At 40.5% G+C, this 14,643-nt stretch overlaps 1 protein-coding gene and 1 pseudogene across 2 annotated transcripts in view; one reads left to right on the top strand and one right to left on the bottom strand.

Moving 5' to 3' along the window:
- The window catches only part of LOC123925244 (mitochondrial intermediate peptidase), a 169,423-nt gene that overhangs the window by 30,589 nt on the left and 124,191 nt on the right, over positions 1-14,643 (top strand). For both annotated transcript variants that reach the window (XM_045978484.1, XM_045978482.1), the window contains exon 10: positions 1,932-1,984. In XM_045978484.1, coding sequence (XP_045834440.1) covers positions 1,932-1,984 — 53 coding nt within the window. The remainder of the gene's footprint in view (positions 1-1,931; positions 1,985-14,643) is intronic.
- On the bottom strand, positions 1,266-1,662 carry LOC123925249 (annotated as a pseudogene).

Here is a 14,643-nt window from a genome sequence, read left to right as displayed (position 1 = left end):
TCCTGGGTTTTGTTTCCCTAGAGCCTGCACTCTCTCGTATGGCAGGTAGTAAGTGGTCATCTGTTGGAGGAAATGTGTCCCAGGAGCTGACCACTTGGGGGCTAGAGTTTCGGGGATGCTGGGAGAAGGAAAGTCAGCCTGTACATGTCTTACGTTGGCTGCATTCCTTCGTAATGGCATGATTGTGGAACATCAGAAAGAACACCTTGTTATTCAAGGAGATAATGTCTGAGCCGAAAATTTAAAGGGTAAGTCAAAGGATAGAAGCCAGTGTTGCTGGAGCTCTTACCCCATGCCAGGTTAATTGTTGAAGTGCATCAAGAAATGCCGTTAGTGAGGCACTACAGTGTGCCCGACAGCGTTCAGGCTGGCAGGATGTAATAGGAAAAATGCGAGCAAGGTCCCTGTCCTCAAAAAGCTTACATTCTAGGGGAGGCAGATGGATAGTAAATACATGAAAGAAAGAAATATGTACCATGTTGTATGGTGATAAGGGGAACGGGAAAATAATGCAGAAAGAAGGGAATGGTCATTGCTATTCTCTAGGGATCGGTCAGGGAAGCCTTGTTACGTGAGGAGACCCTTGAGCGGAGACTGGAAGAGACGACGCAGTGCCCCGCAGCAGTGATACAGGGCACAGCCTTCTCTGCAGAGACAGCAGCTACCTGGTGCAGTCAAGCCGCTGTGAGGAGACCAGTGTGCCCACAGTGGAGCCAGAGAGGGCAGGAGAGGCAGGAGCTGGGCTCAGGGTATGGAGGGGAGAGATCAGGTCATGTAGATAGAAAACGGGAAAGCATTGGTGAGCAGAAAGAACTTGTCCACACTGTACAATAGTGTGGATTGTACCCTTGAACCCAGGCATTCTGACTTCACAGCCTAGGCTGTTAGTCACTCCTGTCACCTGGACGGTTTGTGGGAAGGAAGATCATGCATGGATTCAAGCTTTTCTTCCCTTCAGTATTCTGTACCAGTTGTCAAAATCAACTGTTGTGACAGTGCTTCTTTATGACATATTTTCTTTGCCAAGATTAGAGGTAATTCTCCCTTCGTTACACTTGAAATTGTTGCTTTCATTCTGGGATCCTCCCTAAGCTTCCTACTTAGATTTAGAAAGAGCTTTAATCTTACCGTTAGGACCCTAATCTTACCTACAGTATTATGGATTAATACATGGGTTGCATTTTGGGAAAAATTTCAGTGTGGCTGTTTCAATCTATTTTTTTTAACTTTATAGAATCATTTACCATCTTGGACTTCTGATGTTATTACAATGCTGACCATATTTTCTCAATGCTCTTGTTCACTTCAGATCTGGATTTTTCCAAAGTTACTACATGTCCATCATGTAAAACTTCATCTTCATTCAACAGACCTGGAGTTTTTAGGCCCTCCCTGTACTACACAAATGATATGGTGCCTTTATTTGAAGTGTCCATCATCTCAAACATGGATAAAATGTCAGAGTGATCCATAAAGAGAGGAAAAAGCCATGCCTGTTATTTTGGCAATTCTCAGTCATTCCAATATAGATATTAAGTACTGTCTTGGTTTTTCTGGCCGGAAAAAGAGCAGGGCGCTGGTGAGATAGTTCAGCAACTCCATAATCTGATATTTTTCCAAATAATTCCTGGCCTACATCTCCCTGCTGCCGCTCACCTTCATTGCTCCTGATTTAATCTATTAACGTTGACTTTTATGTTTACATTTTATATTATTTACCTTTTACCCAAATTCCCCAAATTTATTTGTACCTCGGTACCCATTGATTACAGGAGAGTCAAAATAAAGAGTTGGGTATTTAATGAAGTTTCAGGGTTTTTATAAAACTCTTCTGATATTATAACAGGTTTACATTTATGAGCTGGCTAAATTTTTGATAAAAATTGTGAAGTAGTCAATAACTTTGATTGCAACGAATTTTTCCATTGTAGGAGTTAATGCCTTGGGATCCCCCCTACTACAGTGGTGTGATTCGTGCAGAAAGGTAAGTTTTTTTTGTTTTTGATAAATCCTCATCTATGAGAAGGAGGAGAAAAACTAATATTTACTGAACACCTTGCACATTAATTATGGAACTGCTGTCCTCACTCAGTCGCCCACATCATAAGCCTGTTTGCTCTCAAGTCCAGGCCCGGTGCTGGCTTGGTCCACATTTGCCCACACGTTTTTGGTCTGGATTAAACCTGTACCTCGGTCATAGGATCATGCTGTTTGCCTCCCCCAGAACCTTTTCTCCTGTGACCCATGCCATTTAAAATTTTCAGTATTTCCCTGTGCGGTCTGGAATCTGGCTTCTCCTCTGTGTAGCTTCCAGGTTTCCTTACTAGACTGAGCGTTTTGGGGGCTAGGACTTTGCTAGAGCCCTGGTTGTCCCTTGTTTCTGGTCCAGGGTGGGTGCTCAGCAAATATATGTTGAATCAATGAAGGAATAAAGTAGTCCTTGGCATGGGGCTATGTGATTTTCTTGCTTCCTCATTTTTATTTGAACATATTGTGGACACTTTCTTGGTACATCTGGAAGGATTATGTGAAATGAAGATTTAGGACCGTTAGCTTGAATGTGAGTACTCCTTCAGCTTCCATATTCTCTTGTGTTTATTCTGTAATGGCTAACTAATAGGCATGCTTTTCCCCCTAAATGTGCCCTATTTCTGTCATTTCTATATTTGCATGTAAACCCAAGAAATACGAACACCTGTTCAAAGTGAACACAAGTAGAAATATTGATGCCCTAAGTAATCTTACATACACAAAAGGATTAAAAGAGAAATCTCTGAATCCTCCCCTTCAACAGATTTTTTTTTTCTTGTTTCAACAGATTTTTAACATTTTTCTCTTACCCTTCCTTTTTGAGCTCCTCAGCTTTAATCCAGAGTGTTAAGATTGATTTAGGTAATTCAAGAAAATAAAAGCTTTGTGCCTTTTCCCCATTAAAGCATGCTGGCACATATCATGAAAATAATACGGTTACTTGGTTGGTAGTTAACTTTCAAGTCCTACTGCTACTATGCATTATTCAGGCATCAGCATAGTGAAGGGTAGCAAATACCTCACTAAAATTAAAATTTATTTATTTTAATGATTTTTTAAAAAAATATGTGTTATAAAAGCAGAAAACGGTAACTTTTGGTGTTCTTTTCTGCATCACTGGGAGGGCATGCCCTGAGGTCAGTGTGCTGAGGAGCTTACCCACTTAATATTCATTCGTTTTCTTCTCTTTGGCTTCTCTGTGACATCTATGTTCCCTAGACTAATCCTACTCACAAAGCACATTGTCTCGTGATACTTTGTCAGCTGCTGTTTTTCTATGTGTGGCACAAATTCGGCGTGAGCCACCTTCTCTGTCACTCACAATCTGTAATCACTTGATGATGACAAACAGTGAGTTCTTAGAATATACTAGAGCTTAATATAATTCTTTCACAAATGTGTTTTTATGGCTGTAGAACTTCGGGCTTTGTTCCCTGTCTTTGCATAAATCATACAATTTCTCTTTTTTTTCAAATTTTTCCCAAGACAGATTTGGCTTGGTTGCTTGGCCAACCAAGATACAGCATAAAGGAACACTATTTTTTTTTTTAATCAATGCCTTCCATATCAAAAAAGTTTTAAAAAGCTTTTGACATTGGAAAGTAATGTAAAATGAATGTATTTGTTTCTTTCTGACTTTTGCTACTGTGATTTTTTTATGTGGTATACCCGTTTCATGTCATCCCCCCCCCCCCGATGATTTTAGTGAATACCTTGGCCTTATATCTAAGTGTTATTTTTATCATTTAGCTTTATTCTTTAAGTGCAGGGAGCCCAAATGGTGGCTCTGTGGAAATGACATAGTGTCTGAGGACTTGTAGAGCTATGCTCAGTTGTAAAGTATGAGCATTAGTTAGGAGTGTGCGATCCCTGAGAAGTCTGATAGTAAACTTAAGTAAGACACTGAGTAAGGATAGTGATGTTCTCATCTTCATTTCTACCAAAAGTACAGTACTGCAAAGTCAGTGTTGCTGACTGACTCTGGAATCAGTACTTAGAGATCACTGTGCCCCCAGGTAGGTTGGGAGTTCTGTCTCCTGTTAGCCACAGGGACAGGGTATCACTGCCCACATGGGCCATTGGAGAGAGTGGAAACACCCGAGGTGTCATGGCTGTGTGGTCTGGAACACATTCCCTGACATTTGGCCGGGGTGGGGGGGGGACTGGATGCGTCCCTGCTCCCACCACTAATGAGCTACACATGACCTTTGGAAGGTTACTTGTCCTTTCAAACCTCAGCAAATGTATCTATTAAAATGGGAGTTGTAATAGTCCCTGCTTCATAGGTCAGGACTAAATGAGTTAATGTTGGTATTATTAGTACTTAAGTAATACTATTATATGGAATTGGTCTTTTCTCGACACTGTTCTAAAGGATGAACTACTCTAAGAGATGCTTTTTAAGTGTTCTCGAAAATCTTTTGAAGGAGTGATCACTTGTCCCTGAAGGCTTCTCTAAGAAAACACTCATCTAAAGTGTAACGAACATACCGAATTAGTTGCTGAATGCTCGTCAGAGGAGCTTTTAATGGTGGAGCAGGAACACGAGGACAGGGAGGTCCACCTCGCCTGTGCTTCCCAGAGCATCACTGTGTCCCAGGGGGAGGAAGCTGTGCCTGGCTGGCAGGACAGCTCTCTTTTGGTCCCTCTCCTCTTAAAGGTCATGGAATAGTTACTGCCTTCAAAATAGAATTGGAGTCGTCATTCGTGGCTTCTAGGGTCTGGTCACAGCCCACCTCTCTTTACCAGTGTGTACATGCACCCCTCCGTTATTTGTGGGGTCTGGTCTGCCCTTCTGTTCTTTCCTACCATGCCTCTTCCTTTGCAGTTTTCCTCAGCCGGACTAAACTGTCTGTCCCAAGTCAGATCCCTTTCTGTCTCATGCGGAGCCCGGGTCTGGTGGCTGCTAGCGTTGCACTTGCCTTTCTTTGCTGTCTTACCTGTGGAGTTTCGCCAGGAGTTCACGAAACGTCTAGGTCTGCCACAGCCGCTATAGATCCTGCCAACACCGTGCTTACAGCCTGCAAAGTGGCACACTGGATCTTCTGACTATGTGCTTTTGGTGTCCTACCTTAAATGTGTCTTGTCAACCATAGCTTAAAGCTCTTGAGAATAACGTGTGTCTTATTTCTTGTTTGCGGTAAAATGTGGCCTCAGTAAATACGTATTAGTTGATAGCCATTGTTCAAGACTGTCTAAACCAGTAATTGGAAGTCCTTATGAAAAGCAATCCAGTGTTACATTTTTTTTGTAAAGAAGAATATATTTTTGTGAATGGCCCTTTTCATCGCTCAGATTTATTGAAAGCAGTGTGAACCTCAGGAGGCCCTCAGAATGCTCCTTTGTTGACAGAGGTTCCCACCAGGCTCATTGGTTCTTAGAGTTAAGAAATCACCAGCTATTCCAGGAACACAACATAACCTGCCTGGTGTCCACCAGGGGCTTTAGTCAGTTTGCTTCAGGTTCCAATACTAGGTCATTTGTTTGGCTATTAACTCAGTAAAAGAACCAAGAAAAGGGACCTTGAAATGCTTCAGATGGGATTGTACAAATTGGGGGTTTTAAACATCTGTTTTAAGTAGCTTAAAAGGCAAATGATTGAGTTTTGGTTTGAGGTTTCAATAATCTTGATTGACAAGAGTTGGCCAAGAAGCGCAGGTAATGGATGAGAAAAGAAAGCAAAAATATAATAATTTGAGTTTGAGGTTAGAAGAAGGGAACAAACTGAAGACTGCTAAATCCTTGTTAAATTCCTCTGCTTTCAAATAAAGACTTAAATGTGTGGTTTGACATGAAACAAAAAAATAGAAGGGGCTTTCTTTGATTTGAGTTTTTCTTCAAGTTCACCCCAGGGACTCTTTTTCTGCTTTTATGTTCAGATTCATTTTAAGTTTCTTATATGTTTGCCTAAAGAAAGGAAAGAACCTATTAGAAGTAAGATAAGAGATTAATGTGTTTTAAAACTGTCAAAGGTTGATCCTGGGATATAGTGGCATGAGTGACCTACAGACATCTTAAAGAGCACAGAAAAATCTTCGGGTTTTTTTTTTTTTTTTCTTTCAAGTTTTAGTGTGGGAGTCCTCATGGGAGAGGAAAAGTAATTCTTTAAATTATGACAAATATATATGTAGTTATTTTATTTAAAATTAAACGTGATTTTTGAATAGCCAGTCCATTTGTGTGGCTCAAAAAGTCAAAACAACATTTAAAAGGACTCATCGAGAAATTTTGATGTCATCCCTGTCCCTGCTCACAACATTCCCCCTTACCCTGTCCCTTAGAGGTAATCATTTTTAAAGTTGTTTAATGTGTCCTGGCAGTGTTTGATTTTGATTTTTTTAAAAAGATTTTATTTATTTATTTGACAGAGAAAGAGAGGGAGAGAGAGAGATGACAAGTAGGCAGAGAGGCAGGCAGAGAGAGAGGGGAAGCAGGCTCCCTGCTGAGCAGAGAGCCCCATGTGAGCCTTAATTCTAGGACCCTGAGATCTTGACCTGAGCCAAAGGCAGGGGCTTAACCCACTGAGGCACCCAGGTGCCACATAGATTTTGATTTTTAATGCTCGACGACTTTATCTCTTTTCTGCCAATAGTGAATATCAGTGAATCATACTTCATTAATTTTGGTGCTATTTTATATAAGGACATTATTGGGAAGGGGAATTCAGCATGTTTATTCCTTGCTAAGGTATATTCTTAAAAGTTCAAGAACATTCACATAATGAGATAGGACTGTTTTATGTTTTAAACTCTTCAGTAAACCCTGGATTTTCAAGGACAGATGACATGGGGGTGTTTCAAGATAATAAAGACTTACCTGATGTGTGAAACTGTATAGTTTATTGGCTAGTGGATGTGCAGTGAGCTGGATGCTTGTAATGTTTAAAATAAGAAACTTCATTATGAAAACTTTCCAAATAAGCAAAATATAAGGAATAACATCGGTAACCCCCATATATTCATCTTCCAGACTTAGTAACTATCAAAACTGTGCTGGATTTGCTTTATTTATATCTGTTTTCTCTTTTCCTTCTCCTTTTTCTTCCTTCTTTTTACTAAAGTAAACCCTAGACCTGATGGCCTTTCACTGGGACATTTTGTTATGGATCTCTAAGGAATGTGGATATTTTCTTACATCATCGCAGCCCCAGCATGACCCAGGAAGTTTCATGGCAATCCATCGGCAATCCTCTAGTACTCAGTCCCTGTTTACATGTCCTTGATGGTATCAGGTCCATTTTTCTCCCGGGCAGCTTGTTGGAACCAGCATGGGCTGCACATCTCATTTGGTTTTTCTGTCTCCCGAGTCTCTAACTCCAGAGCAGGTCTGCACACCTGCACACCTCATACCCTCACCCCACCTTCTTCGTGTACCTGTCTGGTTGCAGACAGCAGGTTACTGGTTCTACAGATTTCCCCAAACTTCTGGATTGATGTGATTGCTTTCTTGTGGTGTCATTTTGTGGCTTCCCCCAATCTGGATGCTATGCCCCACCCCCTGTTATTTTTGGTTGTTTTGTCTTACTGTTGCATTTCAGGTATGACTAACTTTATATGTTGATATGCTTTAGGAAGCCGAATGAGAGCCCGTTACACGGAACGTTCTCGCTGCTTCCTAAGATTTGGTGCCAGTCTCTGTGGTGGCATTCTGTCACGTGGGGTCATCCTTTCTCCCTTACATCAGGTGTACTGGGTCACCAGCCCGTGTCTCTAGGGTGATGATAGACTCGTACTGTATTTGTGAACTTCAGTTTTGATCATCCTAACTGCAGCGGCTGGTGAACTGGGTGGCTAATCCGCACCGTTAAGGAACATGGTTCTCTGATTACCAGGAAGTTTAGCCAGAGAAGCTTTCTTGCTGTTAGCCTCAGAAGGCAAGGTAGAAACAACCAAACTGGCAATTTTTTCTGATTCTTTACAAAACAGAGAGAGTAAAAGATCTTTATTGTCAGCACGATCTAATTACCTGAAAGGTAAATGGGTTTTAGGATCATTCACTTCCCTTACACCTTACCTTGGTTTAGCCAGACGAAACAGGGGCTCTCCCTGTGGCTTTCCAGACTAAACATTTAAAAATACCATCCAACTCTCACATTAAAGTCATGCTTAGTCAGTCACTCCCGATGCCAAAGACATTCTATTTCATTTTCTCCTGGTAAAGTTAGAAATGGTTCCTCCGACAGCATTTTTCCCTACTCTGTCCTGTTCAGTGCGCAGTTTCCCTAGCCCGCGCCTGCCCTCTGGCCAGCAGGCTGGTTCCCGCTGCCTTTGCCGTTTGGTGCAAATGTTCTCTCATGCCCACTTTCATGTAACCTCCTGAGTAGCACAGGCAAAGACCGAAGCCTCTGGTTGCCCACAGTTTCAGCCCAGATTCACTAACTATACTTGTGTTTTTATGTTTTCAGTAAGTTCGATGCCAAGATGTGTTTAGAAATAGTGTCCAAGTTCTTTCTTTAATCCCAGGTGCATCAGGGGTTGAAATATAAGTCTGACTCATAGATTGTGCTTCGTAACTACAGTGACACATTGACTTTTTTTTTTTTTTTTAAGACCTCAAATTACAACAAAGAATTCTTCAGTTGAAAATCTCTGACTAGTATTTCTCTGCTTGTTTCAGTGATAATTAGTGTTCCTGATGGGGGTTTTGAGATGTTGCTAGATTCTGTGGCTCCTGATCAGAAAGACCAAATTTTTTTTTTTTTACTATTTTACCATGCTGATTATAATGTGTTGTAGTTCTTGGAAAACCAAGAATTGGTCAACGCATAGGTAAGCATATTTCTAAATGGAACAAATAATAGACCATCTGTTGAGCTTCGTTTAGCAGCCTTGGTGAATAACAGTCATTTTCTTCCTATTTCTTTCTGAGGAAGAAGAATAAAAGGATTCCAGACCTGTCTTATTTCTGGATTCAAATCAATGAAACATCTTTACAATACACAGTAGTAAAAGTCTCTTGTAAAACTATAAGAGTTTGCAGTGATGAAAGGGATGGCAGGGAACAAAATCCTCCAAGTACTCTTCAGTTTTACTCTCTTTCTATTGGGCCGCAAGGTTTTCTGTGCCGCCTGTAGCGTTCTATCGTTCTGGGGGTCTGGAGTTGATAGAGGAGGGATTTCTTACGTGTAGTGTCTATGCCCATAAAATAATTGTGACTGGAGACGCCATGAGCTGGTATTCATAGGCCAACAGGTGGCGCTGGTGCTGTGGCTGCCAGCCCTGGCTTGAATGGCCTCTGGCATGGGTCCTCCAGGGCCATCCTTGGTGTGATCTCACACTGTTTTGCAGGTGTCAGCTGCGAGCATGAAGGGCAGGGGCCTGCAGGGTCAGCCTGCTGCCGTGATTGCTGTGTCGTAGGCACCTTAGGGTGCCTCAGATTGGGGTGGTAGCTGCTGGAAGGCTTGGAGCTTTTCACGTCTCTTGCAGCCTTGCTGGACCGTTTCCCATTCTGGCTGTCCTTCAAGAAGGAATTGCTTCTCACTTGTGGGAGTCACGGAGGGCGTGGAGCAGCGTGCAGGTGCTATGATCTCTTTCTGCTGTCTGAGGCGGCTGAGTCAGCTCTAAGGCAATCTTTGCTTGATCGAGCTTGCATGCCCTATTTGCTTGAATGCCTGGGAGCCTTTGTTGGTACTCTTTCTCCTCCGTTTGCAACTTCTCCCCGTTTGCAACTTCTCCCCGATCCTTCATTGTCATCCTCTCCCCTTTGGCAGGCACAGTTAGCCACAGCCTCATCTTTGCTCCCAAGCCCTTTGTGTGCTGATGCCCCTTGTCACTTACAGGGATGCTTTATGGTTACAGTGCCTGACTCTATTTTGAGGAGTTACCGGGAACATAATAGGTGATTAATGAATATTCACTGCACTGACCCACTCTTCTTGGCAGAGTGTTGTCGTAGCCTATGCACGCCTACTTTTCTGCAGGTGCCACGCCAGCATTTTTGCATGCATTATCTGATCATCAGGGGAGCCTGGGAAGTGTTATCCCCATTTTCCTGCTTACGAAATCAAGGCCTCCCAAAGGCAAATAACTTTCCTGAAGCATTGAATCGGTAAGAGAGAGAGTCAGGATTTTAACTTCAGGACTCTTTGTCCTAGAGTGCCTTGGACTCTTACAAACCTGTCTGGGCCTCAGTATCCTCAAATAAAATTAAGTGATCATTCGTGCTCTGCCTGGCTCACAGAATTATGTAGGGAATATGGGAGACTCGTGATGTGAAAGTGCTCTGCAAATTGGACAGCGCTATGCAAATGTAAGATAACAGTATCCAAACCATCACGGGGAGTGCTTCATCAGTAATTCTAACTTTCTCATGTATCATCAATCTCTTCCTTTCCATTAACTTTTTACCCTGTGCCTGCCAAGGTGCTAAGATACGTCCCATCTATTTATTTATTTACTTACTTACTTATTAGAGAGAGAGAGAGAGAATCTTCAAGTAGACTCGGTGGCTGAGCACAGAGCCTGATGTAGGGCTCGATCTCATGACCCATGAGATCATGACCTGAGCTGAAATCAAGAGTCAGATGCTTAATCAACCAAGTCACCCAGGAGCCCCTCCTGCATCTTAAAATACAAATAATCACACCCTTGGAGAGACTGTAGTCCTTGTTTTTTCTGCCAGACCTCCCCCAACAGTGGTCCACACTGGAAGCTTCCTCTTTCTAATGGCCGTGGTGTGAGTCTTAGACCTGTCAAACCGTCAGGTTGGTCTTTCCAAGTTATCCAGCCGCCTGCCAGTCATACTGCTCCATAACTTGTTTTAGCCCTTAACACCCCTGACCTTGGAGTCTGTGACGTCGCTGACTCTTCCCTGTTTCCCAGAATTCTTTCTTCCGTACATTCCCCGGCTCCCTCTTCTCTTTCTCATCACCCTCTTGTTTGTTTCTCTTTCTCTTCTCTAAATTGGCAGCCTTAGGAGCGCACTCAGGGTTCTGACGCCCTGAGTATGCTCAGGAACTCCTTTCCTCTCATAGCAGTTTTGGAAATGTGAGTAAAAGTGAAAGATACAAGTGTCTTCCTTTCGTTTTTGAACTTGTAACAAGTCCTTAGGGAAAGGACTTCCATAGTAAGGTACAAAACAGAATCATGCCCTCAGTTCTCTTGTATGGGGTCATTTTTTCTCAACTCCCAAACCATTATGATCCTGTTACAAAGAAAACCTCTGCCCTTTTATTTACTACTTATTATAACTTTGGGGAGATTACCTTTCTTCCTGTAAATCTTCATGTAAATCATGTAACGCGGAGCTAACAATATTACCTTGCAGGATTGGTTTTGCTCTTAAATGAAATACATGTACTATAAAGGGCTTAGCCCTGTGTCTTAGTGAGTGTTGCCGCCATCATCATCATCATCATCATCATCATGACTTAGGGATAAGTTTTTATTTTATAGATGAAATTGAGGAGAAATGTACATATTCACAATATTGAATCTCCTCTAATCTTTCTTAATAATGAATCTTTGTATTCTAGGTTCTGCCCTGTTTACCACTGCCAGAACAGTCTTTCCATAGCACGCCACTGCTTGATTTCTCTCTTCTTCTTCGCTGCTAATCGTGGCTGCTTCCACATTGTGTACATTCTCAGAGATATCCAGTAAATGGTGCAAAGTAAAGGTCTTTGGCTCTATTCTCCTTCCTGGCACCCAGTAAGATTAGCAAAAAGACCATCAATATAGCTATACCTACATCTATATGCAACAGGAGGACAGAACGGCAATGAAATTGGAAATGGGATGATGTGATAGTGAGAATCACAGATAATAATAGCTATTATTTAAAGTTGATAAACCAACAGATAGATGCTAAAGTATTTGAAAAAGTGATAACCACCAGAGGGGGAAAAACAGACTATTAGCACACCAAAGTACCAGAAGGATAAAGAAAATGCTGCCCACAGAGCCAAAGAAAGAAAGAAAGGAAGTATTAAAAAGAATGTAACAGAATTACATTGGCAAGAGTCACGACATAGACCATTTTTATACAGAGTTGATGAGCATATAAATTAATACAAAGTTATTTTGGAGGATGATTTGGAATACCTAGTCAAACATTTAAAATCTCAAAATAAAATAAAAATTAAATTTCTAAAAAATTTTTTCTAAATCTCATACCCTTTTTTTTTTAAGATTTTATTTATTCAGAGAGAGAGTACGCATGAGTTGTGGGGGAAGGGCAGAGGGAGAGGGAGAGAGAATGTCAAGCAGACTCTGCCCTGAGCGTGGAACCCAATGTGGGGCTCGATTTCACAACCCCAAGATCTCCACCTGAGCCAAACTCAAGACCCAGATGCCCAACCAACTGAGCCACACAGGCGCCCTCCGAATCTCATATGCTTTGCAACAGGGTCATTTCTGCAATCTGTCCTACAGATGGGCTTGCCTGGTGTGATGAGGGTGTTCATGGAAACATCATCTGTGGCAGAGATAAACTAACAGCCGGCTTTCTCAGTAGGAGGAGAGGCAGAGTAGTGTGGGGAGGGTAGCTGTGTGTTTTTCACAGAGAAGTTAAAATCAGGAAAAACATGATTACAAGTCTGACTTCTTTTATCTTCACCATGTATGAGCAATCCCAAACAATGTCAGTGATAGGACACTCCCTTTAAAAGGTGCAGCACTTACTGGCTTTGCCTCCCCTACTCTGTCCATTCCCATCAGAGTAGGAGATGCACTACAGAAGTTATAACAGATGCTTGGTCATAGATGACTCCACACCCGAGAGAGAGTGCGATAGAGCTCTGTGCACCGAGATGGACAGTATTTGGAGTTATACTTTTTTTAAAAAAGAAAACTGTAGATTAGTATGAACAGTATGATCCTATTTGTATTATAAATATATGTATGTGTGTATATATATGTGTGTGTGTACACATATTTACTTGTACATGTATGCACACGTACATACATAAAACTTTTTATACAAATAGAATCAGGATACCCAGGTAAAATGGTTAGTAGTGGTTACCTGTGGATGTTGGGCATAGTGAGCCAGGGGATATTATTTGAGATTTTTCTTTTCAAACATGGAATTTATGTTACTTTATGGCATATTTTTTTCTTACTCATTTCAAGTTAATACCATTTGCTTTTTAGCATTCATAATAATTTATACAGAGTTGAAGTTGTCTGTAGAGTATTATATAAATTATATTATATTATTATATATATTATATATGTAAATTTATTTATAATATAAATATATAATATATATAAGTATATATAAATATATAAATATAAATATATTTATATATAAAATATAAATATATAATATATATTATATACAAATTATATATTATAATATTAATATATATTAATATTATTATATTATATATAAATTATATATATTCTGTACTTAAATTTTTTTCTCCAAACTAAATTGTCTTCTTGAATTTTACCTGAATACACTTGCAGGTAAGTCAGTAAATATTTTTAGGTTATGGATAGGCTATGTTGTTGTTAGCTTTACTATGTTTCTTTTCTATAAACATAATTGAAAAATTTACATGTTTATTATAACCTAAGAAGGTTTGATTTTAAGAACTAGATTCTTTTTATTCTCTTTTATTTATTTTTCTCCTTTTTCCTTTTTTTAGGGAGTTAAAATGCACATAATGCAAAATTTACTATTTTAGCCATTTTTAAGTATATAGTTCAGAGGTATTTGCATTCACATTGGCATGCAGCCTTCCCCTCTGTCCATCCCCTCTTTTCATCTTGTCACTTTGAAACCCTGTACCTCTTAAACACTCACTCCACATTCTCGCCTGCCCCGAGCCCCAGGCCACCACCATTCTCCTTTCTGTCACTATGATTTTGACTAAGTACCTTATGAAGTAAAATCATACAGTGTTGTCTTTTTGTGGCTGGCTTATTTCATGTAGCAAAATGTCTTCCAAGTTTATCCCATCTTATAGCACATTGCAGAATCTCTTTCCTTTTTAAGGCTGAATAATAAATAATCCTCTGTGTGTGTGTGTGTGTGTGTGTACACCACATTTTACGTATCTGTTCAGTGTAGATGGGCACTTAGGTTGCTTCCATATTTTAGTTTTTATGAATAATACTGTGAACATGGGTGTATAAATATCTCGTAGAGAACCTGCTTTCAGTTCTTTTGGGTGTATACCAGGAAGTGGAATTACTGGACCATAGGGTAATTCTATTTTTAATTTTTGAGGAACCTCCATACTGTTTTCCACAGTGGTGACACCATTTTACATTCTCCCCAAGAATGCCCATTCTAGTTTCTCCACATTCTTGCCAACATTATTGTTTTCTGTTTTTGTTTTTTTTTTCTTGATAGTGGCCACTGTAATGAGTCACTCATGCCAGGTGGTATCTCATTGCAAATACTGATGCAAATGTTGATGTTGAGCATCTTTTCATGTGCTTATTAGCCATTTGTATGTCTTCTTTGGAGAAATGTCAATTCAAGTCCTTTGTCTATTTTTGAATTGGGTTGTTTGAGTTTTAGTTCTCTTTATATTCTGGATATTAATCCTTTTTTTTTTTTTAAAAAGATTTTTTATTTTATTTATTTGACAGAGAGAGAGATCACAAGTAGGCAGAGAGAGAGGAGGAAGCAGGCTCCCTGCGGAGCAGAGAGCCCGATGCG

This window comes from Meles meles, chromosome 14 (assembly GCF_922984935.1).
Source record: "Meles meles chromosome 14, mMelMel3.1 paternal haplotype, whole genome shotgun sequence".
Taxonomy (NCBI): domain Eukaryota; kingdom Metazoa; phylum Chordata; class Mammalia; order Carnivora; family Mustelidae; genus Meles; species Meles meles.
The sequence above is the reverse complement of the archived record's forward strand: the minus strand, read 5'-3'. Positions and strand labels throughout refer to the sequence as shown.